This window comes from Cucurbita maxima, unplaced genomic scaffold (assembly GCF_002738345.1).
Source record: "Cucurbita maxima cultivar Rimu unplaced genomic scaffold, Cmax_1.0 Cma_Scf00049, whole genome shotgun sequence".
Lineage (NCBI taxonomy): Eukaryota > Viridiplantae > Streptophyta > Magnoliopsida > Cucurbitales > Cucurbitaceae > Cucurbita > Cucurbita maxima.
Window position 1 is genome coordinate 511,941 of NW_019272065.1, and position 25,073 is coordinate 537,013.

The 25,073-nt window shown below is 37.4% G+C and overlaps 4 protein-coding genes across 4 annotated transcripts in view; 3 read left to right on the top strand and 1 right to left on the bottom strand.

Annotated features, from left to right (window-relative positions):
• The first annotated feature begins 4,362 nt into the window (after nt 1-4,362).
• LOC111471142 (auxin-induced protein 15A-like) lies at nt 4,363-5,010 on the top strand. The gene has a single exon (XM_023116837.1). The coding sequence runs from the start codon at nt 4,388-4,390 to the stop codon at nt 4,733-4,735; it is 348 nt and encodes a 115-aa protein (XP_022972605.1). The 5' UTR covers nt 4,363-4,387; the 3' UTR covers nt 4,736-5,010.
• A 1,552-nt stretch (nt 5,011-6,562) lies between these two features.
• Nucleotides 6,563-10,333, bottom strand: LOC111471141 (isocitrate dehydrogenase [NAD] catalytic subunit 5, mitochondrial). The gene is made up of 7 exons (XM_023116835.1): nt 10,093-10,333; nt 9,341-9,661; nt 9,101-9,262; nt 8,934-9,008; nt 8,556-8,665; nt 8,406-8,478; nt 6,563-7,072 (listed from the first exon to the last, which is right to left on the bottom strand). Exons 1-7 carry the CDS (start codon nt 10,276-10,278, stop codon nt 6,881-6,883), a joined length of 1,119 nt encoding a protein of 372 aa, XP_022972603.1. The 5' UTR covers nt 10,279-10,333; the 3' UTR covers nt 6,563-6,880.
• Nucleotides 10,334-12,814: 2,481 nt separating this feature from the next.
• The window catches only part of LOC111471139 (phenylalanine ammonia-lyase-like), a 20,333-nt gene continuing 8,074 nt past the window's right edge, over nt 12,815-25,073 (top strand). The window contains exon 1 of the mRNA XM_023116833.1: nt 12,815-14,946. Within this exon, the coding sequence (XP_022972601.1) occupies nt 12,865-14,946 (2,082 nt within the window). The 5' untranslated portion in view covers nt 12,815-12,864. The remainder of the gene's footprint in view (nt 14,947-25,073) is intronic.
• LOC111471134 (phenylalanine ammonia-lyase-like) lies at nt 16,099-18,516 on the top strand. Its single transcript, XM_023116827.1, has one exon. The coding sequence runs from the start codon at nt 16,237-16,239 to the stop codon at nt 18,385-18,387; it is 2,151 nt and encodes a 716-aa protein (XP_022972595.1). The 5' UTR covers nt 16,099-16,236; the 3' UTR covers nt 18,388-18,516.

The window sequence follows — 25,073 nt, forward strand, 5'->3', positions numbered from 1 at the left end:
AGTCGTAGTTCTAAGTTTGTCGGTATAGTACGAGCTATTGAATCGGGTGGTTTATTTTTGGTTTGGAGATAAAGGAACTGGGTCCATTGTGTTATGCATGCCAACTAGCTAGCTACATTACTCGTTCTTCTCTCTCAGTCTCTCAAGAGAGTTGGGGTAGGAGTGGCCCAACATTCATGTGCTTGATATCACTGCCTAAAACCCCATAACTTTTGCTATCCATATTAGAAGTGGGGAAGGGTTTTGCCCACTTGGAAACAAACCTTAGGGATTCTTTCAACTCATAGCCTACCCTTCATGTTTTCGCTTCAAAAAAATTGAATCCAAACCAAAGATATCACATTATTATCTCTATGTGATATGATTCTTTAATGCATGTTTGTGTTTGGTTCTTGAAATGACATTATAAACTGCCAATTGGATTGAGTATAATTGGGTCGCTTCCTTTCCCACCAATTATTGCACAAATATGTTCGATACCTCTTTTGGGTCTAACCCAAATGATAATTTGTAAGATCCTACGTCGGTTAGAGGGGAACGAAGTATTCTTTATGAGGATGTAGAAATCTCTCCCTAGTAGACTCGTTTTAAAACATTGATGGTAAACCCAAAAGGAAAAGCTCAAAGAGGACAATATCTTCTAAACGTGGGCTTAGGTTGTTACAGTTGGTATTAGAGCCAAACATTGAGCGATGTATCAGAGAAGTGGCTGAGCTCTGAAAGGGGGTGGATACGAGACGTTGTACTAACAAGGACGCTGAGCCCCGAAGGGGAGTGGATTGGGGTCCCACATCAATTGGAGAAGAGTAACGAGTGTCGACAAAGACGCTAGACTCCGAAGGGAGGTGAATTGTGAGATCTCACATTGGTTGGAGAGGGGAATGAACATTCTTTATAAGTGGAAACCTCTCCCTAACAGATGCGTTTTAGAAGAAAAATTCCAAAAAGAACAATATCTACTAGCGATGAGCTTGGACAGTTACCTAACTAGTTTTGAATTCTCTTAAAAATTGACAGCCAGGAAAGGAAGGTTAAAAAAATGGAGTTTTTCTGAGTCTCTATTAAGTGTATGTGTTGAGTTTACAGGTTTGCATGAAGACCATTTGCAAGTGACTGAGAACGATGTTTCAAGGAGAGGAAGGTGTGTTTCTTGTAGAACACCAAACCGGTTACAAGTACTCCATTGTCGTCCTTGGGAGATGAATCAGTGAGCTGGCCTCTGCTGCAGCTATTAAATGAACCAAACCAAAAAAAACAAAAAATAACATTGTATTATCTATATAAAACACGTTCGAGTCAAAGAAATTTAACTCGTAAATGTATATATTATCGACCAAAAAGTTAAGACATGATTATCTGATCGAGTTCTAAGCTAGGGTTAACGCTCTTCTCCCATAAGAAAAAGATGAAAAAGATGAGAGTCGGGCCACTTTTTAAGTGTTCGTGTGATCGATGCCTTTCTTTGTCCATGAATAATGTACAAAAGAAGTAAAAAGTGGGAAAAGTAGAAACAATATGAAAGAGCCCAAAAGACAGTAGAGGACATATGCTTTTTAAGCAGAATCTTGTGAATGGGAGCATATAGGATTAGGTTGGAATCATAACAAAATTATTGTCCCATGCTCATCCTATCCTTTCATCATAATGGCCACAATTCAAAAACATGTCCAATTCAACACATTTTTACCAAAAAGGGAAAAAAACAAAAGAAAGCTCATCATTTCGGCTGCAACAGTCCAAAGCCACCGCTAGTAGACATTGTTTGCTTTGATCTATTATGTATTTCTGTCAGCCTCATGGTTCTAAAACACATCTACTAGAAGAGGTTTCCACACTCTTATAAGGAATGTTTCGTTCCACTCTCCAACTAATGTGGGATTTCACAATACACCTCCCTTAAGGGCCCAACATTCTCACTAGCATATTACCCCGTGTCTGCCTCTGATACCATTTGTAATAGCTCAAGGCCATTCTAGCAATATATTGTCCACTTTGACCCGTTACGTATCGCCGACAGCTTCACGATTTTAAAATGCGTCCACTAGGAGAGCTTTCCACACCCTTATAGAATGCTCGTTCATCGTGGAATCTCATTCTCCACGCATAGATTCAAACAAAATCATGAAGTTAAGAGCAGAAGGACAGAGTCAAAGTATGACTGTTAAGAAATGGGTGTCTATCATTTTCCTCAGAAGGAGAATCTTCAGCTTTCTTTGTTTATATACAAACAGACTCGAGAAAGAAGATAAAAAAGAGGTCCAGATACGAGGAACTGATAACTGAGAGGAACCAAATCAAGACTTCAAACAAAAGTATATGTAAGAGATTACAGAAATTTTTGAAGTATGAGTTATGTTTGAGTGAAAGTGGCCCATCTCCTGCTCCCAGATGTGCTGCTGCACACAAGCTTATCACAAAACAATCTGCACCAAATGCTCTGTTCTTCTCTGAATAATAAGATAAGAATCCCATAAGGTACTGTTTCAAATGCACAAATCTGTACGGCTATAGTACTCTAAATCCCTCTCTGTTCATAATAAAAGATATACAGATTCTGATGAAGTACTAAAACATTTCATGGTGCGCTCAAATCAATCCAAATATAAAAAAGATATGAACAACAGTTCAAATATGACTCTGTTCCTTTGCTTTACACTGATTTTGACACATCAATAAGTCAATTTAGCGAACGAACGAAACTTTATTTATAAGGGTGTGAAAACCTCTCTATAGTAGACGCATTTTAAAATTGTAAAGCTGACAGACAATATCAGTGTGAGGTGGACTTGGACTCTTACATGAAATGACTCGAGATATGACCATCTACATAACTGATCCTCTTTGGGAGCCTAAGAACGAACCCAACTGCTAAGTGGAAGTGAGATTTAGTAACTCGTAGAGATCGTAAAAAATGTCCATTTAACTTGCAGGCGGCCTGTAGGTTTTAGCCTGTGGTCTCTGAGTAACGCCTATCAGAAGGTCGTTTGGTGAGCTGAATAAGAAAAGTTCTTGATATCTCCTAAGTTGAGGTGTTGAGGGGGACATGAACTGTAATTTAAAAGATTAATAGTATTTCTTTTCCAAAAAGTTAGATATCATATGATATCAGAATTTATGATTTTCAAGAGCAATAAGTCATGAAGTTGTGTGAATAAAAGTATCCGAAGACAATTATTACATTCACTAGCTGAGAATAGATGAAATGAGGTCAATGAGTGTGAACAAATTGATATTCGACAATATCGAAGCTTAAAGCTTAAAAGTCAGAAATAAGTGGCTTTCCCACTCTACCCAAGAAAGTTATCCCCATCCCCTCTTTCAAAGCTTATCTCTTCTCCACTCCAATCTGTGGGGCCATTGCAAATTTAACTACTTCAGTCGAATACCGCCCGTAGATATTGTATTTTTTTGGATTTTCTCTCAAGATTTTTAAAACGCGTTTATTTGGGAGAGGTTTTCATACCCTTATAAGAAATGTTTCGTTCTCCTACCCAACTGATGTGAGATCTCACAATCCACCCTCTTTCGGGACCTAGTGTCCTCGCTGCCACTCGTTTCCTTCTATCGATGTAGGACCCCTCAATCCACCTCCCTTCGAGGTCCAACGTCTTTGTTGACACACCACCTTGTGTCCAATGAGGACGTTGGGCCCCGAAAGAGGTAGATTGTGAGATCCCACATCGGTTGGGGAGGAGAACAAAACATTTTTTACAAGGGTGTGGAAACCTCTTCCTAATAGACGCGTTTGAAAATCCTTGAGGAGAAGCACGAAAGGGAAAACCCAAAAAGGACAATACTTGCTAGTGGTGAACATGGGTGTTACAAATGATATCAGAGCCAGACACCGGTGCTAGCGAGGAGGCTGAGCTCCAAAGGGGAGTAGACATAAGGCGGTGCGCCAGCAAGGAGGGTGGATTGGAGGGTCCTACATCGATTGGAGAAGAAAACAAGTGTTAGCGAGGACGCTGGGACTCGAAAGAGAAAGAATTATGAAATCCTACATTGGTTGGGGAGTAGAATAAAACATTATTTATAGAGGTGATATCTGCTAGCAGTAGATTTAGGCTATTAGTACAAATCCATCTTTCTCTTCTCCATTTATGAATATAAATACTTTCATCTCAAAACAATGGCATATGCCATAAATGTTCGTACAATTCGTATAATTTAGAGATGCAATAATATAATGAAGTAAAGTAGTACAGCACGGCAAAGGGGCACTGTCAAAGAGAAAATGGCATGCATAAACTAAGCCCACTTCATAGTTATATCTATCATGTCAACCATTTAATACTCTTCTCCATCCACTCTTATATATACCTTTCAGTATCTCTTTAATGCCTTACTTTCTTTCTACATCTCTTCCTCTCAGATTCAGTAGCTAAAGATGAAGGGGAAGTTTATAAGAGCATGTGCAAACAAATGGAGGAAGCTAGGGAGCAAAGTGGTGCCTTGTACACCCTGCGAGCACTGTTGCCAATGGGTTCTGTGGTCTCCTTTGCACGAGGATTGCTTCATTCCACGAGATGTCCCAAAGGGTCACTTGGTTGTTTATGTGGGTGAGAATTACAGAAGATTTGTGATCAAAATTAGTCTTCTGAATCACCCTTTGTTCAAGGCATTGCTGGATCAAGCACAAGATGAGTTTGATTTCACTTCTAACTCAAAACTCTGCATTCCTTGTGATGAGAACCTTTTCCTTAGTGTTGTCCACCGTGCTAGCTCGTTGTGCTAGCTCGCCGTGCTAATGAGCTAGCTCGTCGTATAACCGACAAGTCCCTCTCTGTGTTTGAAGATAGGTTGCTGTCGAATTTGATTTATTTTGGAAGCTTTGGAACCTCTTTGAGAATGCTGATATGTATGTAGCCATGATTTGTTGTATACTAATGTAACTTGATTAAGAGCTAGTGAATCCTTGCCACTTGGGGATCCAATGATCTTTCATGACTACTGACTGTTGGCCCAATTTCCTAGCAATAGATCTCGCCACATCTCGCACGTACCATAGTTTTACGGTCATGCTTGTTCATGTAACAGCTCAAGCTCACCACTAGCAAATATTGTACGCTTTGATCCTCGGCCTCACGATTTTAAAACGCGTCTTCTAGGGAAAGGTTTTCACACCCTTATAAGGAATGCTTCATTCTCCTCTCCAACCGATGTGAGATCTCACAGTCCAAGGCGTGTTGTCCATGGCTGCATACTCATGCCAAGCCAAACCCTTTATTTGATTTCATGTTGTATTATCTTACCATTGTATTTTATGTTTAGGCTTGCCAAACCTAAATCGCCTCAAAATGTACTATATAGGGATGCAGCTAATCGTCAATCTTTCTAACTGGAGTTATATGCTATTTAAGCTATTGTGGTTCCTTTCTCGCTTATTGTCTATAATATTGTTTTCAAAACCTTCTTTCAATCTTGCTTTCGAGCTCTCTTTCGAAAATTTCTTTGCCCCGTTTCCTAAAACCTTCTTCTCAACGCGGGGCTAGAGGTTTGAGCATATGTTGTTTAGTCGTAGGCAAGCGAATCCGAATTAACTTGACTCACTCGGTGTTGGAGGGGAGTGTCGCAAAATTGCAAAGGCCACTGTTAAGAAAAGTGCGATTGTGACACACTCAAGGCTCGCACCGAGGCTCCTAAAAGTCAGCTATATTGCCAGTGAAGCAACTCCACGTACAAAATCCTCAATGGTGGTTGACATTCCAGTGCATTATCTCAAATAAGGAAACAGCCTAGTAGTTGGCTCAGCCATGGTTTTGTGTCAAGCTACAACCCCTCCAATTGTAAGGCTTCATACACTTTTCCAAACAATTAGTATGGGTGGGAAATAAACGCATGGCCAGTAGAGCTTACAAATAACCCTCAGAGAAAAATAACCCTCCCTTTCTCTGTTAAGTTCTAAAACTCAACTTTGGCTCTATTCTAGGTTAAGAATCTTGGATGTAACGTCGTTTAGAAACAGAGCTCCTATGATTCTATATTGATTTGGGACTTCACCAAGATGAGTTTGAACCCTTCATTGAATCAAAGTATGCTTAAAACACTTTATCGAGGGTTACCATGTGATTTGAGCACTTATGAGAACATAATAGGGCATACTAATGTTTAACAAGACAACTCAAGCAAGTACCATGTCAAACAACAACTATTGAGTCGCACTAATGCTTTGTGATGTCCACCACATGCATCAAAATGTCATCGTCTTTGCAACTCACTTAAGCATCTGCCTTTGCAGCTCACTTAAGCATGATTATTGAGAATCAACCTATGAGTTAGACTGCGTTAGTTGACTATATTAATGGTTACGACCAAATATTATATAATTATAATGAAATAAGTAGGTTTTTTAGGTGTGTCCGAGAACAAATTGGGAGACAATTTGTAAAGTTTAACTAAATCATAACAACTAAATTAAGACAAATATTGGTTGATTTAACACATAAATATTGCAACAAAGTGAATACTTACCTAAAAACCATCTTTGAGGAATTTATGACAAAGCAACTACTAAATATATATATAGAAAAAACATTCTAAATTTATTGCATGCCATACACAATTGTGGCACAACTTCAACGTCAATAAAATTATTCTTTTTTCGTCTTTTACAAACTACAAAAATGGGAAGGAAAAGGAAACCGTGTTTCGTAGAAATAAATTTTAACAGATCTCAATCATCTGACAATGTATGGCTGATTACATGAACAGGGCCATCTCAGTTTTCCCTTGGATGGCCAGCAAACGATCAATAGTTAAATAGGGTAGCACCCTTGGGATAAGCTACCTCAGAGTCATCAATATGATCTGAACTTATTACTCTTCAGAGAAACTATGAAAAGATATGAAGGAAGGCAGAAAGGTTCCTGAAAAACATTCCTCAAAGATGGTCACAAATTGCATTGGTGAACTCAGAAGTTGATGATGAGCCTCCGAGGTCGGCTGTTCGGTACTTCCCTTCTGCAATGGTTTTGAGGACAGCGTCTTGGATCCGATCAGCTTTGTCATGGAGCTTCAAATGCCGAAGCATCGTGACAGAACTTAAAAGCAATGCGGTTGGATTGGCCAAATTCTGGAGAAGTTTCACGGCTTTCAGATGTATGAAAATAAACTTTCCAACAAAGCATTCTAAATTTATTGAGTGCCATACAATTGTGTTTATTGTGTGTTTGCAAAAGATATATTCAACATCAGCCATTATGTTATACAGGTTGTGCTTTTGCAAAGACGTATGAAAACTCCTATTCCTATTCGAGTTGATCGGGTTCATCAAATTTTTTTAAAAGAAAAGAAGAAATTTAGAACAGGATTCAATAGATTTATTTGAAAATGTATTATGTTGGTTTTGGTTGAACGGCAGCAAAAGATTCTTCTAATTACTATATGAAGGGAACTTTTGAAGTTACATGACAAAGCAAATATGTGATGTCCTGTATAGACGCTACCTCTTTATTCAATTTGTTCAACATGGTTTCTGGTAATTTTGTTCTTTCTAGGAACACTACATGTGCTCCTCAGATCTTTGTTCTATTCTTAGTATGAAGGGAATTGATGCCTAATTCTGAGATATAAAGGGCTACCTATCAAGGGTATATTGGTTCAAAAAATAAAAAACTGTGCTAAAAAGAAAATAATTCACTCTTCATCCACTCTTTTCTATACCTTTTTAGTTTTTTTTTTCTCTGTTTCATGAAAACTGACTTGTTTGATACTATGTGGGTTTTTGTTTCTATTCTTCTGAAAGAAGTTTGTGAGAGATTAGCATTTTTTCTCCTAAAACGGGGTTTTTTCCCAGAAACCTTTTTTGATTTACAAAATGATAAATACATAATAAGTAACATTTTCTCTTGCTACTCCCTCTCTGCATTTCATTTTTCTACCTACTTTTTCTTAATCATCTCAGATGATTAAATGATTTTTTTATATTTGAAAATGTGCAACTTAAGATGACTCTAAATCTTTTAATCTATTATAGCCAATGTCTATTTCATTAGAATGTCATGCAGTTTGATCACAGCTATTAACCTCAAGCATTTCATTTCATAAATAGCATTCTCACGAAATTCTTTCCTATGAGTATCAAACATTTTCATGTCAAATAGGCCATATTTAGTCACATAGGTCTCCAAGGTTGGCATGTTATCACTTGTCAAGATTATTGGTCGAAGGAGCAAAATTGACACTGCTAAACCCTGTGGTTCTAATTAAAGTTCAAGAAAAAATTTAGGACTAAATATGAGTTAGTTAGTAAAAAAAACACAGCAAAGCTCATAAAATCTCAGCAAAATATACAAGTAACATACAAACAATGGAGAGACGCTATAGGGGAGATATCTGACAAAACCAAGGAAATGAATGAAAATGCACTTATGGCAGGTAATGATATTAGAGTTGTGAAATCTAACCTTTCCAGCAATATCTGGCGCTGAACCATGCACAGCCTCAGCAAGAGCAATACCTCCCTCACCAATATTGCAGCTGTATGATAGAATTTTTTAGATGTCAGATAATCTGTAACTCACTCACCAATAGAAATGAAAACGAGGCATGAATACCTTGGCGTTAAGCCCAATCCTCCAATCAGCCCAGCACAGAGATCACTGATAATGTCACCGTAAAGATTTGGCATAACTAACACATCAAATAGTGATGGATTCTTCACAAGCTGCACAAAGTCGATACACAATGAAGATCATTACCACCTTATTTACACTTGCATTACAAAAGTCAAATCCATTTCACTGAAGTTCTACAAAAACCCTTTGATGATCCCAAAGTTTGACATCAAATCAAGTAATGATCAGAAATATATTCTAAAGAATCCACTGGGAATTCTAAATTGACCCTCCCAGACCTCCACATCATCTTTAATGCAGAATTAATTTTCTCATGAGTGATATAGCTATGATTTTTAAAAATAAATTAATACATACCATCATACAGCAATTATCAATGACAACTTCCTCATATTTTATCTCAGGATACTTCTCTGCAACTTCACGGCAACACTGAAAGTGAAGACACAAATAAAACTTCAGATGAGGAACCCTGGGTGAAAAATGAAGATGAGAGGACAGTTAATAATCTGACTTAGTCAAACCTTAAGAAAAAGACCATCAGTTTTCTGCATAATATTGGCTTTGTGTATCGCAGAGACTCTCTCCCTCCCATGGGCCTTGGCATAGTGAAAAGCATATTCCGCCACTCTTAAACTTGCTTGACGGGTAATGATCTTAAGGCTTTCAACCACACCTCTCACCACCTAACGTTCAAGAATCAGTACGCCTAAATCATATTGAAATATTTTTCTACTACATCAATCGAAATCTTAGATACTTACTTGATGTTCAAGTCCACTGTACTCCCCCTCTGTGTTCTCACGGATAGTGATTAGGTCTACATTGTCATATCGAGTTTTATAACCAGGCAGGCTGTAGCAAGGCCTTACATTAGCATATAAATTAAGTTCCTTCCTTAAGGTAAGGTTCAAAGAACGATGCCCTTTTCCAATAGGTGTGGCCATGGGTCCTTTCAAGCCCACACCATTACGCCTCACTGATTCTAAGCTTTCCCATGTAAGAAAACTTTGAGTTCGGGGATCTATTTGGTCCCCGACGTAGTGTTCTTCCCATTCAATTGGCACTTCAGCAGTTGTGAATACCTGAATAGAAGAATAATGAAACTCAGCATACAACACCATAAATATCACTTAAAACCAGAAGTACCTTGCCCATTCATGTTCATAAAATTATTGATGCAAGGACTTATCCTCTTATTATGTATAAAAAATGAGTTGCGATTTTCAAGTGCATTCAACACTTAAGATTTGGAAAGAAAAGAAAGAACGAAACGGCAGCACTCTAGAATCACCATCTCACAACAGAAACACAAAAACCAACGACATGATCCAAAGAAACAAATTACCATAAAATTGAACACACAAATACCCCGAAACACTATACGAATAAACGTTAAAATAAGAAATTCAGACCAATTATCTCGAGTAATTGGCGGGGAAACTTCCACTAGGTACAAAACACGATGGAATTATCGTACTGAAACATAACTGCGATCATGGAGAAAAGACAATACCTGTTTGACGGAATCCGCAATTTCGGGACCAATACCATCGCCTGGGAAGAGAGTGGCTCGGATCGGAGAAGCAGCAGAAGAGAAAGCCCTAAAGGGGAGGGGAGAGGCAGAGGTAAGGTTGGAGGAAAGGGAGAAGATCTGACCCGAGCGGCTTCCGAGGGTGCGTCTCAGCAGGTGCGATGCCATGATTGACGACGAAGAATAGAAGAAAAATCACGGAGAATATGTCTTAACCAAACATGTTTTGTTAAATATATAAATTTAATTTCAGAAAAAAATTAATACTAAAACAAGCGAAAACAAAACACAAAAGGGCCGCATGAACACAAAAGCTGAAGATGGGCTTGTTATATGGGCTACTTCAATGGGCTATTGGGCTAGTTAGATGGGCCGGTCATAAGGGCCCATCAGTGAATAATTCTCGATGATTATTTTCGTTATTTGAATCAAATAATGAATCGATTTATTATGTTAGCGATTGAACTTGTACCTCTTTAAGCTTCTTTTAAAAAATTGCACCGATCATTTTCAGCTCCTTAGCTAACTTGATAAATTGAGTACTCTTCCTACTTCTAATCGATTACTAAATTGTGGTCTCAAATAGCATAATGAATGATCGTCTTCCTGCTTGGTCATCGCAGTATTATGATAAAATAATGATCGTTTTCCTGTCTCGTAATGTACGCGTCCGTATCATAGTGAAGAGTAAAGGGTATCTCCTAATGCATGTACATAATAATACATGAGGTCCCAACATTTTCTTATTTTTATTATCATTTAATATGACCCCACTAGCGTTCTGTACATATCATATGTTTTTCATATCATTTCACATGTCGTTTATTAATTTATCATATCTTTCATGCATATGTCAAGTTGTATTTCATACTAGTTTATCGTTTTGCATGTCAATCACATCATATCATTCAAATTACATAAATATATCATATCATAATATTCCATGCTTTTAGACATAACGATTTTAATCATATACATGTTATACCGTAACATATTACATCACAATATATCATATCATAAACATGTCAACTTATAACATTTTTCGTACCATATCATATTTCATATTATTTTCATATCATATCACAACATATATATAAACATATATAGATAGATAGATAGTAAACCCTTTGTGGTCATATATTATTATACTCTTAACATTCTTATATCTATCACAATCATATCGTTATTTGAACGTATTTTAGTCATATTGTTATAGGAACATATCCTTAACGCTATCGTTCTATCAATCTATTATAATCTTATTACTTTCTACCCATAACCTAATCTTATTATCTTACAATCGAATGTGACATATTGTTTTTATTAATCTCTCATGTCAATAGCACTTTGATATGCAACTTAACTTTAACGTTTCATGAACACACTGTACTATTAAGTATTATCATATGATTCACATATTATAACATATACATATCATAAGTCTATCGATCTATTAACAATTCAAACATATCAATATATGTGACACGTGTAGAACCACGGGGCATGTCGATTGTAAGGCCACTTACCTGATTAGCTTAGGCTGATGTCATGAAGTTATCTTTAATGGAAGTTCGATTTTGTTCCAAGTCAACCTATGTGAGCCCATAACACCAGTTTCAAATTTGAACTTCTACAAAATTGTTTCTCTAATTTACCTTGGTCTCGCTAGAGTTTGAGAATTTGGTAACTTTAGTGGTAAACATTGTCAAATAGGGTTTTTTTATATATCTTAGTTAAAGTAATTGTCATTCTCTTCCCTTATTCAATCCCCCACTTTTATATATAAATATATAATATTTATTATATATGAATATAATAGATATTATATAAATAGGATTATAGTGGATGAATTTTTTTAACGAGACATGTAATGAAGTAAACCGTACAAAGGGGGTGATTTCGTAAAAAATAATTGAATTGTTTTTTTTGCGGACTATTTAAAACAACCATTCATTTCAATTCGAATCGACTGGTCTGAACATTAAAGCTATTGCATGAATTAAACCTTAAAATATTTATATATGTTCGTTATAATATTATTTTCATATCAATAATTTAATATTCTTCTGTTCCATTTTTATATTTGTAATAGAGTACTCAATTATTAAATTCAAAACCAACCTATCCCTCTCAGTGTCATTATCATTGAATTTAATGTTTGAATTAATATACAATTGTGTTCCAATTTTTCTTCCCACTCCAATCTCCCCCAAGAAAATTCTTTGGTCTCTAATAAATATTAAGTTTTGCTTTTTTTTTTTAATTCTTTTAAAGATGAATAAAATCCATAGTTTTTTAGTAAGTTTTTTTAATTTAATTTTTGTGTGAAATGTTTTACATACGAACTTTAAGTTTAAAATAATTGATCAGAATAATGATAATAATTTCATGTTATAAATTAAAATTGTGAAAATTGTGTAAATGAAAGGTACATGAATGAATTAAATTTATATTATGAAAATAGATTAAAAAGACTTAAAAAAGCTGGGAGTTATTACTTATATTAACAAGGTGCAACATATCTTCTTTTTCGGTCCTTTAATTATAGAAACTTCATAGTAAAACGCAGTTTGTTTAGAGCAATTCTATGTTGGTGACTTAACTTTCGTGTTTGCTTCCTCTTTCACCAACTTCTTCACCAAACCCCTTTCAAGTCTCATCCACTTCTTATTTAATCATACCCTTTGATCTTTCCCCCACGCAAAGAAGATTTTTAAGTGTAATTCATTCATCTTCTTTGTGTAGCATTTCAAAATGGCCGATGCAAAGACCATATGCAAGAGCCCCACACATCATGACCCACTAAACTGGGGCGTGGCGGCCGAGTCCCTTAAGGGAAGCCATCTTAATGAGGTGAAGCGCATGGTGGAAGAGTACCAGAGCCCCCTTGTCAAGCTCGATGGTGAAACCCTCACTATCTCCCAAGTGGCTGCTATTGCTACAAGGCACTCCCATGTTGCTGTGGAGCTTTCAGAGTCTACTAGAGCTGGCGTTATGGCTAGTAGTGATTGGATTATGGAGAGCCTGAAGAAAGGCACGGATAGTTATGGAGTCACTACTGGCTTTGGTGCTAACTCTCATAGAAGGACCCAACAAGGTGGAGACCTTCAAAAGGAGCTTATTCGATTTTTGAATGCTGGGATCTTTGGAGAAGAGGCTGAGTCGAGCCATGCTTTGTCTCACTCCGCTACAAGAGCGGCCATGTTAGTGAGAGTCAACACTCTTCTTCAAGGCTACTCGGGCGTTAGATTTGAGATTTTGGAAGCCATAACCAAACTCTTGAACCATAACGTAACTCCATGCTTGCCTCTTCGTGGAACCGTTACTGCTTCTGGAGATCTTGTTCCTCTTTCTTACCTTGCTGGACTGCTCACTGGTCGGCCGAACTCAAAAGCTATTGGTCCGAATGGAGAGAGTTTTGGTGCAAAGGAAGCTTTTCAAAAAGCTCTTATTCCTTCTGGGTTCTTTGAGTTCCAACCTAAAGAAGGTTTTGCTATTGTCAATAGTACTGCTGTTGGCTCTGGGCTGGCTTCGATTGTTCTGTTTGATGCCAATATTTTGGCTGTTTTGTCTGAGATTTTGTCGGCCATTTTTACTGAGGTTATGCAAGGAAAGCCTGAATTCACCGATCATTTGACGCACAAATTGAAGCATCATCCTGGTCAGATCGAGGCTGCTGCAATCATGGAACACATCTTGGATGGAAGTTCTTACATGAAAACTGCAAAGAAATTGCATGAAACCGATCCTCTCCAGAAGCCAAAGCAAGATCGTTATGCTCTTAGAACTTCTCCTCAATGGCTTGGTCCATTGATTGAAGTGATTCGATACTCAACAAAGTCTATTGAGAGGGAGATTAATTCAGTCAACGACAACCCTTTGATTGATGTTTCAAGAAACAGGGCTCTGAATGGAGGCAACTTTCAAGGAACACCAATTGGAGTCTCCATGGACAACACTCGATTGGCCATTGCTTCAATTGGGAAGCTCATGTTTGCCCAATTCTCAGAGCTTGTCAATGATTTCTACAATAATGGGCTACCTTCAAATCTCTCTGCAAGTAGAAACCCAAGTTTAGATTATGGATTTAAAGGTGCTGAAGTTGCCATGGCTTCCTATTGCTCTGAGCTTCAATATCTTGCAAATCCAGTGACAACTCACGTACAGAGCGCTGAACAGCACAACCAAGATGTTAACTCTCTTGGTTTAATCTCTTCAAGAAAAACAGCTGAAGCCATTGATATTCTGAAACTCATGTCATCAACATTTTTGGTTGCACTCTGTCAAGCAATCGACTTAAGGCATTTGGAGGAAAACTTGAAGAGCACTGTTAAAAACACCGTAAGCCTGGTAGCTAAGAAAGTGTTGCCATCGCCAAGATTATGGGAGAAAGAGTTACTGAAGGCTGTCGATAGAGAGTACACTTTTGGTTATATAGATGACCCATGTAGTGCTACTTACCCATTGATGGAGAAATTGAGACAAGTTATTGTGGAGCATGCTCTCACAAATGATGATGATGAGAAGAACGAGAACACTTCAATCTTACAAAAGATCGCTTCTTTCGAAGAGGCATTGAGGGCAATTTTACCAAAAGAAGTTGAGAAGACAAGACTTGCATATGAGAGTGGAAATGCAGAGATTAAGAACCCGATTGAGGAATGCAGGTCTTATCCGTTGTATAGGTTTGTAAGAGAAGAATTGGACACAAAATTACTGACGGGTGAAAAAGTGATATCTCCCGGAGAGATGTGTGAAAAAGTATTCACAGCTTTGCGTAAAGGGAAGATGCTTGATTCTATGTTAGAATGTTTGAAGGAGTGGAATGGTGCTCCAATTCCCATACGTTAGGCGTTCCACCCTTTGTCTAAACAATGCCCCCAGCCTTCCATGATGAGCAAAGGCTTTGTTGTGTGCTTCTTGTCTGTATTTTAAAATAGTTTTTGTATTGTTGTTGTGTGGAAGAAATACAAGTTAATAAAGAGAATTTATTCTCAATGCATTCATTTTCTTAGACGTAAAAGCATTAATTAAATAATACACCGACTAGTAATAGTCCTAGTCCACTGCTAGTAGATATTGTCTACTTTAGTCCATTATTTATCTTCATCTGACTCATTACGTATCGAGTCAATAGACGCATTTCAAAATTATAAGGTTGACGACAATACGTAACGGGTCAAAGTAGACAATATCTACTAGCGGTGAACTTGAACTATTACAATGTCTCACACGAAAATAGTTATCAGCCATAATCGTTTGAAATACCTCAGTGATGACTCCCCCATGAGACCTTTTCTCAAGATCTCTAAACCCCATAAAAAAGGCCTTCCAAAAATATGATGGCGAAACGAGAGCTCCAATTGTTCAATATGGACTATTTCGAGGAATGAAGGCTCATTGGGATACAAGGATAATATCATGGAGAATCACTTTCAACCTATTGGTAAGCACCTTAGTGACAAATAATAATGTAAAAAAAAAAAAAAAGGAGACGGGTCTCACCCAAATGGCTCTCGAGTGCGCTACCTTCTCCCCAAGGTCTTCTCGATTTCCTTAAACTTAGTTTAGGTCTTTCTTTGATCTTGAACTCGTGCCCCTTTAAAAATGAATATTAGAAAAATGACTTTGGATAAGAGTAACATAATTCATTTTAGAGGCAACAAGAACCATTCCACCACGATCATAAGTCCAACAAAGCACACACTCGACTGGTGACGTGGCTCCTCCAAGGCCAATGCCAATGCCAACTTCTAGGAAATCACTAAACCCCACAATGCACATTACTCCAAACTCCCACCCACCCCGCACACAATTTTGACCACTGAAAATAAAATGATTATAAACTCCATTACCTTCTCAAGTCCCAACTACCCCATTTAGTCCTTATTCAAACCACAAGTTGTGGTGGCCTGTTTCCACCACTCTTCCGGTTACCTACCACTAAAACAAACACTATCCCTCTTCAGTTTGTGATCAAAGCTTTCCCTATTTAAACCTCATTCTTCATCTTCTATTCTCCAAATCAACATCACAAACAACTAACCATTCTCATTTCACTCCCTCCATCCATCCAAAACACAAAACCCATATTTTTTAAATCCCTCATTCTTCTAATACACTCTCATGGCACCAGCTCCCTTCCAACAACTTGCCCCCCAAAATGGTTCCGTGGAGAGCTTCTGCATTAGCACTAATGATCCACTCAACTGGGGTGTGGCTGCCGAGGCTCTCAAGGGGAGCCATCTCGACGAGGTGAAGCGCATGGTGGAGGAGTACCGGAGGCCCCTTGTCAAGCTCGGTGGTGAAACTCTCACCATTTCCCAAGTGGCTGCCATTGCCACTCGTGATAACCATGTGGTGGTCGAACTGGCCGAGTCTGCTAGAGCGGGCGTTAAAGCTAGCAGTGATTGGGTTATGGAGAGCATGAACAAAGGCACTGATAGCTATGGTGTCACTACTGGCTTTGGTGCTACCTCTCATAGAAGGACCAATCAAGGTGGCGCTCTTCAGAAGGAGCTGATTCGATTCTTGAATGCTGGGATCTTTGGAAGTGGAGCTGAGTCCACCCATACTCTGCCCCACTCCGCTACCAGGGCGGCCATGTTGGTGAGAATCAACACTCTTCTTCAAGGCTATTCGGGCATTCGATTTGAGATTTTGGAAGCCATAACCAAACTCTTGAATTCTAACATCACTCCCTGCTTGCCTCTTCGTGGAACCATCACTGCTTCGGGTGATCTTGTTCCTCTTTCTTATATTGCTGGATTGCTCACTGGCCGACCCAACTCTAAGGCGGTTGGACCAAATGGAGAGAGCCTTAATGCTCAGGAGGCTTTTCGACAAGCTGATATTCCTTCTGGGTTCTTCGAGCTGCAGCCTAAAGAAGGTCTTGCTCTTGTCAATGGCACTGCTGTTGGTTCTGGATTGGCTTCCATTGTTCTGTTTGAGGCCAACATCTTGGCTGTTTTGTCTGAGATTTTGTCCGCAATTTTTGCTGAGGTTATGCAAGGAAAGCCTGAATTCACCGATCATTTGACTCACAAGTTGAAGCATCATCCTGGTCAGATCGAGGCTGCTGCAATTATGGAACACATCTTGGACGGAAGTTCTTACATGAAAACTGCAAAGAAATTGCACGAAACCGATCCTCTCCAGAAGCCAAAGCAAGATCGTTATGCTCTTAGAACTTCTCCTCAATGGCTTGGTCCATTGATCGAAGTTATTCGATTCTCAACCAAATCTATCGAAAGAGAGATTAACTCGGTCAACGACAACCCTTTGATTGATGTTTCAAGGAACAAGGCCATCCATGGAGGCAACTTCCAAGGAACTCCCATTGGAGTCTCCATGGACAACACTCGTTTGGCCGTTGCTTCAATTGGAAAGCTCATGTTTGCCCAATTCTCAGAGCTTGTCAACGACTTCTACAACAATGGGCTGCCTTCAAATCTCTCTGCAAGCAGAAACCCAAGTTTAGATTATGGATTCAAAGGTGCAGAGATTGCGATGGCTTCCTATTGCTCTGAGCTTCAATATCTTGCAAATCCAGTGACGAGTCATGTACAGAGCGCCGAGCAACACAACCAAGATGTTAACTCGCTGGGTTTAATCTCTTCAAGGAAAACAGCGGAAGCCCTTGATATCTTAAAACTCATGTCTTCCACCTTTTTGGTTGCCCTCTGCCAAGCAATCGACTTGAGGCATTTGGAGGAAAACTTGAAGAACGCAGTAAAAAGCTGTGTTAGCCAAACAGCCAAGAAAGTGTTGAACACATCCTCTAATGGAGCGCTTCACCCATCAAGGTTTTGTGAGAAGGATCTTCTAAAGGTTGTGGACAGAGAGTACACCTTCGCTTATATCGATGATCCATGCAGTGCCACTTACCCATTGAGCCAAAAGTTGAGGCAAGTCCTTGTTGAGCACGCACTTGGCAATGGTGATTGTGAAAAGGACGCAGACACTTCAATCTTCCAAAAGATTGGGGCTTTCGAGGAGGAACTAAAGGCAGTGTTACCAAAAGAAGTCGAAAATGCAAGGTCGTGGTACGAGAGTGGAAATTCCAAAATTGAGAATCAGATAAAGGACTGCAGATCTTATCCATTGTATAGGTTTGTGAGAGAAGAGTTGGGAACGAATCTACTGACAGGAGAAAAAGTGATGTCTCCGGGAGAAGAGTGCGAGAAGGTGTTCACAGCTCTGTGTGAAGGGAAGATGATCGACTCTATCTTGGAGTGCTTGAAAGAGTGGAACGGTGCTCCAATTCCCATCTGCTAAGGATTCAACATTGATGAACATATTTATAACATGAATTTGTACTTCACTATTTTTTTCAACCTTCCTCTCATCATATTTCCTTTTGCCAAAAAGAATGAAGTAATAAAATTCTTTCATAAATTCTTCCATGTTGGGTTACTCTTTTTAAATGTTTTTTCATGAAAAAGATTATGAAAAATCAAGTTTTTACATTTAAATTTGTTATGCTATATCAATTTTGTCTCAAACTTTAATGCATACATGTTTGTTTTTCTTCTTCAATTTTGATTAACCCAAATACCCCAACTTTCCATGCTAGTTGGTTATAATACCACAACTAAAATATTCGGATACCCAATTTTTGTAGCAAAATGTCATAACCAAAAATGCTATCATACCAAGTAGTTGAAGCAAGATGAGTCGCACTTACGCACCCACAAACACAAACAAAAATTAAACAAATACACAAAGATTTACGTGGTTCAGAGACAAGAAATCTTTTATATCTATGAGTGGTAGCCAATCACTATAACCAAAGTGTTTACAAGTGTATTTCTCACTCCTACCGTACAAAGTTCATCCCAATTGCATCTAGCCAAATACAAAATGACAATGACTACACTTGACTCCACATGATTTCACACCTCCGAACAATGCTAAATAATCCTAATTCTCGTACCTGAACCAAATGAAAGAAAGTATTAATCCAAATGGTTATGAACTGAGTTAATAGCTAAAATAAATAAGAATATTTAATAACCAAAATAAATAAGAATTAATAACCAAAATAAATGAGAATTATGACATCTAAGAATTATATTTTGTTGGATTGGGCTAAATTGGATGATTGAATTTTACCCGAATAATCAAGAATTTTTTTAGATGAATGATGATGAATAGTCACTGTTATTGAGATAAATAGTAATGAATGGTCATATGTTACTTAGTTAAATGGTCATTAATAGTCACGAGCTATGAAAATGAATTGTGCCAGAAATATTTTTATGTTGCATCATATATCACACAATTACTATTTGTATCTGTGGAAGCTCGTGCATGTATATGGTCATTGTCGTCTTAGGTTACCTTTACCATCACGAATTTCTTTTATGATTTCACTTCTTTTCTTTTAGCTTTGGTTATGTAAGCGTAAACCGCTGGAGGGTTGCTCCCTCCTTATGATGTTTTGTTATGGAGCCTAGCAGAGAGATGTTGACTTGTAATACCCGCTGGGTAATAACAATAAAACAAATAAATAAATTAAATAAAAGGAGGAAGCGTGTGGCAGGTGCGACCGTACCTTGCCATCGATGACGACCGTAGTAGTGAAAGACAGCTCGAGTTGACCATTTTTGAGGCCATTCAAGGGTAGAGGAGAGGTGATATGGAAAATTACTAGAAGGGGAGTAAGATTCGGATTACCTTGTTGATTGAATATCTCAAGACAAGAATATTGTTTGAGATTCGAATCACTCCACAAGCAAGATCAATCATGTCTAGCTTGAATGATTCTTGTTGATCAAATATCTCAAAGCATGAACACTTGTTTGAGATTCGAATCACTCCATAAGCAAGATTGATCATGTCAAGCTTGAATGATTCTACATGCAACCTAAACTACATAGAATTGCAAATAAACTTAGCATTGGCTAAGCACAAATGCTCTTTTTACTGCATTTTCCATGTCTCCTTACAAATACAACACACATAGCTTTATAGAGTCTCAAAATCAAACTACTAAAGTCATTCTAAAAGTTGTAACATTTCATACTTAATGACCATAATTAACCTAAAGTGAATTAAAAGTCTTAAAAATACAATAACTCTAAATTGTAACCCACCCAAACTTTATTTATAACAATCAAACTTCATTCTTCTTCCTCCATGTGGCATGAATTGAAACATCTTTTGTGGCATGAATTGAAACATCTTTTGATAATTTTGACAATATTTTCTTCAGTCTTTTGGAGACCTTCATTATATGAGCCTCAAGAAAGTGATGCATTAAAATGCATTTAAGTTGAGCCTCAAGAAAGTGATGCATTAAAATGCATTTAAGTTGGGGGCTACCATATTCCACCCTTAACCAGTTTAACATAGAGGTTAAGGTTAAGGTTGTAAAGGTTATATAAAGCCGCCTCATTTTCACGAGTTTTCTTTACTCTTGATCCGTTTCATACTTTTCTTTGGGTTGATTCCATATCAATACCATTGTGAAGAGCTTTGCTTTGGGCTTCGCAAAAGGCCTCATACCAATGGAGAGAGTATTCTTTGTTTATAAACCTATGATTATTCCCTAAATTAGCCGATGTGGGACTTTACATCATCCAACACCTCTCTTCGAACAAAGTACGCCTCCCTTAATCGAGGCTCGACTCCTTTGGAGTCTTAATCATTTTGACTGCCTTCAAGGACGCTTGACTCCTTTTCTTTTGGAGTCCTTTGTTCGACTATGCAATCTATCCCTCAAATTTCTAACATTTTTTCTAAAATACCTGAATCATTTTCTTAAATTTATACCTAAAAACGCCTAAATCATTTTCCTAAATTTATTCCTAAACTCCTAAATCATCTTCTTAACATAAATACAGTCACTCATACAATGGTTGAACTAATTCTATTGGGCTAGTGATGATATTTTAATAGAAGAAACCTAACCCGGGACAAATTTGGGTTCAACATAGAATTATCGGACCGAAAGGAGAAGAGTAAAATTTAGATTGAAGATCTATATGAGATTGGATCGGCCTCTCAAGGAAGCACACACCATGCATGCCTTTGACTTGTGACATCCTAGTTCAATCTGATCCGTTCATCTTTAACCTAAATTATCACGAAAACGTAAGGAACCCTAAAAGGGTTCTCATATAAATACTTTTCTTTGACTTAAAAAAGATTTAACGCTTCCTCATTTCTCTAATATGTTGTTACAAACAAGTTTTCTTTGATGGGCAAAGCTTTCAGTTGGAGGATACAAACCCTACTTTAAAATTCACCAAAGCTAAAGTTAGAAACATGAAAGCTCATTGTTGAAGCTATGAAGTTAGACACAAAATTATGTATAATGAACCTAAATTTTTACATACTCAGAGTCGTTATTAACGTATCAGGCTCATCTCTTATTCAGAAATATAACTCTTAAAAGAAAATATCATCTATAGTATAAATTTCGAAAAATTTAAAACATATCTTTTCTGAAAAACATGGTCATGGTCTTATGTGTTTAAATATGAAATATTGAAATTTAGTGAAAATAAAAACAAATATAAAATAATTTAAATATGAGCCTACGATGTTAAGAATCACGACTCTCCGCAATGGTATGATATTATTTCAGCATAAGCTCTCGTGGCTTTGATTTGCACTTCCACAAAATACTTCATACTAATACTAATAGAGATAGTATTCTTCACTTATAAACCCATTCTAAATTAATCATGTGGGACCCACTCCCAATAATCCTCAACAATCGTCCACTCAACAAAGTACACTATAAGTCTCCCTTGAGGCTTATGGAGCTCTCGAATAGCCTCCCACTAATCGAGGCTCAACACAATCTTGTTGAGAATTATTGGGAGTGAGTCGTACATTGGTTGGTTTAGTGGAAGATTACGAGTTTATAAGTGAAAAATACTATCTCTATTGGGATGTGGCCTTTTGGGAAGCCTAAAACGAAGTCATGAGAGTTTGTGCTCAGAGTGGACAATATCATACCATTGTGGAGAGTTGTGATTCCTAACAAGTCTCTGCTCACAATGTCGCTGTCCTCAGTACATGATGCTCTTGGGACCTATCTCTATCTTTGCCTTTACTTAAAAAATACATGCAATTATGCTCTTGGGACCTATCTCTATCTCATCTAGGGGTGGTGTTCGGTATTCCCAGCTGGTATGTTAGATTTCATCATTTGAGTATTAAATTCCCAATCCTCTTTCTCTAAATTTTAAAATGGTCGGTGTATTTCATTCTCCCAATTCTCTAAATTTTACAATAGTAAATCCTATGTAGGCCACTTGGTCAGCTTAGATTGATATGTTAAATATGGAAGGATAGATTTCATGGTTCAAGTATTAAATTTCCAATCCCAATTCCTATAAAATTATTGACACGAGCTCAAAGCATCCACCTCCACATATCATCAACTAATGAATTTGTTATTATTTTGTGTGAATTCTCCGATGACTTGTCAACAAAAAGGTTGATGGCCATTCACTTTCCTTTGCTAACTCCCTTGTCGTCCTGACAATCCCATTTCCAATATATTTCCTCACATATTTACACAAATTTCTTTCAAATATTCCTCCTGTTTTATTTTCTTTGAAAAATAATTCTATAATTTACTCCGATCATAATTTCAAAGTAGGGGTGTACATGGTCCACGTTCGATTGGGTTGTAGGATTTTTTTTGACCCAACACAAGAGTTCGGGTTCGTCAGATTGGTAACTCAACTCAACCCAATCCTCTATCTACTCGTTGGATTGTGGAATTGTTAACTTTTTAAAAAAATTAAAAAAAGTTTTATTTATCCACAACTTACAATTATTGGATAGAATCGGAGATAAAATACATTAAAAGTTCACAAATAAACACAAATCAATCTATAATCGTTAAAAAATAAAAACAAATTCATCAACAACAACAAAATACTGACGCTTTTATAGAATAAATAAGAAAAATATCATGAAATAAAAAAGATTAATTTTAAAAAAACTATACCTAACAAAAATAACAAAAAAAAAAACAAAAAATTCTTACATCAAAATAGATTTACGTGAATTATGAGAAAAATAAAAAAAATTATATGCTTTTGTATAAAAAACTATATGCTTTTGTTTCAAAAGATTTATAAATCGTATTCAATAACCTATCCTAAGTTTTATATGGTATAAATCATATTCAATAATCTATTGTAAACTATATTCTTGAAATTTTAGTTTATTCACTTTATAAAATAGTATAAAATGAATGGATAGTTGTTTGTTAGTTTATTTATGTTATAAGTAATGGGTTTAAAAATAGTATGAGAAATATAAAAAATACAAAAGAAATTAAATAAAAAAAATAATTTAAAAAACTAAAAATAATAAATTAATAAAAAAATATAAAAGAAAATAAACAAAATAATAAAATCAAAGAGTAGGGGCGCACGCTTCTAATAAGCCCAATTACTACTACACCAGACTCGTTAATACCCTTGACTTCTTAGCGTATGAGTTTTATAACTTTTGTTCAGTTTGGGTCAATCCGAGATTTTTGTCCTATAAACACGAAATCGAACTGAATCAATTCGGGTTCGATAAAAATAACCCAACCCAATTTGAACTACTAATCGTTCCTATAATTTGGATTGAGTTGGTCTGGATTGTCGGGTTACTCGGTTGGATGTACACCCCTAATTGAAAAGTTTATTTTTTTTTATAAATTCAATAAAAAATTTAATCACATCTCGACTAAAAAATTGTATTGTGAATTCGATTACTAAAACCATCGAGGTTAGGTATGACTAACCAAGCTCAAGGTTTGGTGAAAAGTAACAAATATAAAGTTTGGTGAAAAGTAAGCATTTCAAAGTTTGGTGACAATAATATTTATTTATTTTTTTATTCAACTTTTCTTTTCTTTATTTTCTGAAAAAAAGAAAAATAAAAAACGACAAATGAAAGTCTACAATCGCCCAAATTTGACTGAGGAAATTTAAATAACAAATACACTTATAGTTTCCCTGCACCAACCATTGTAGTTTCTCGCCCACCACACCGCACCTACGACCAAATTGAACACACCTATTGTATGTCATTGCCGCTCCTCCTTTCTTCACCAACCCCACCAATTCTATTTAACCCTCTTCGTTTTCTTCTTCTCCTTCAACCCTCTCCCACCACCTCTCAAATCTCTCACATTCCCCATTTCATTTCTTTACCAATTTCTTATTCTTTTCCACAATGGCAGCCATTCAGAAGATTGAAGATAGCTTGTGCCACACCCGAAATGATCCACTCAACTGGGGTGTGGCTGCCGAGTCTCTCAAGGGGAGCCATCTCGACGAGGTGAAGCGCATGGTGGAGGAGTACCGGAGGCCCCTTGTCAAGCTCGGTGGTGAAACTCTCACCATTTCCCAAGTGGCTGCCATTGCCACTCGTGATAACCATGTGATGGTCCAACTGGCCGAGTCTGCTAGAGCGGGCGTTAAAGCTAGCAGTGATTGGGTTATGGAGAGCATGAACAAAGGCACTGATAGCTATGGTGTCACTACTGGCTTTGGTGCTACCTCTCATAGAAGGACCAATCAAGGTGGCGCTCTTCAGAAGGAGCTGATTCGATTCTTGAATGCTGGGATCTTTGGAAGTGGAGCTGAGTCCACCCATACTCTGCCCCACTCCGCTACCAGGGCGGCCATGTTGGTGAGAATCAACACTCTTCTTCAAGGCTATTCGGGCATTCGATTTGAGATTTTGGAAGCCATAACCAAACTCTTGAATTCTAACATCACTCCCTGCTTGCCTCTTCGTGGAACCATCACTGCTTCGGGTGATCTTGTTCCTCTTTCTTATATTGCTGGATTGCTCACCGGCCGACCCAACTCTAAGGCGGTTGGACCAAATGGAGAGAGCCTTAATGCTCAGGAGGCTTTTCGACAAGCTGATATTCCTTCTGGGTTCTTCGAGCTGCAGCCTAAAGAAGGTCTTGCTCTTGTCAATGGCACTGC

Coding starts and splice junctions, on each gene's coding strand:
- LOC111471141 (XM_023116835.1), bottom strand. CDS start 10,278: ATGGCATCGCACCTGCTGAGACGCACCCTCGGAAGCCGCTCGGGTCAG. Junction 8,479..8,555: donor GGATTGGGCTTAACGCCAAG/GTATTCATGCCT, acceptor TCTATCATACAG/CTGCAATATTGGTGAGGGAG. Junction 7,073..8,405: donor CGCCAGATATTGCTGGAAAG/GTTAGATTTCAC, acceptor AAACTTCTCCAG/AATTTGGCCAATCCAACCGC.
- LOC111471142 (XM_023116837.1), top strand. CDS start 4,388: ATGAAGGGGAAGTTTATAAGAGCATGTGCAAACAAATGGAGGAAGCTA.
- LOC111471134 (XM_023116827.1), top strand. CDS start 16,237: ATGGCACCAGCTCCCTTCCAACAACTTGCCCCCCAAAATGGTTCCGTG.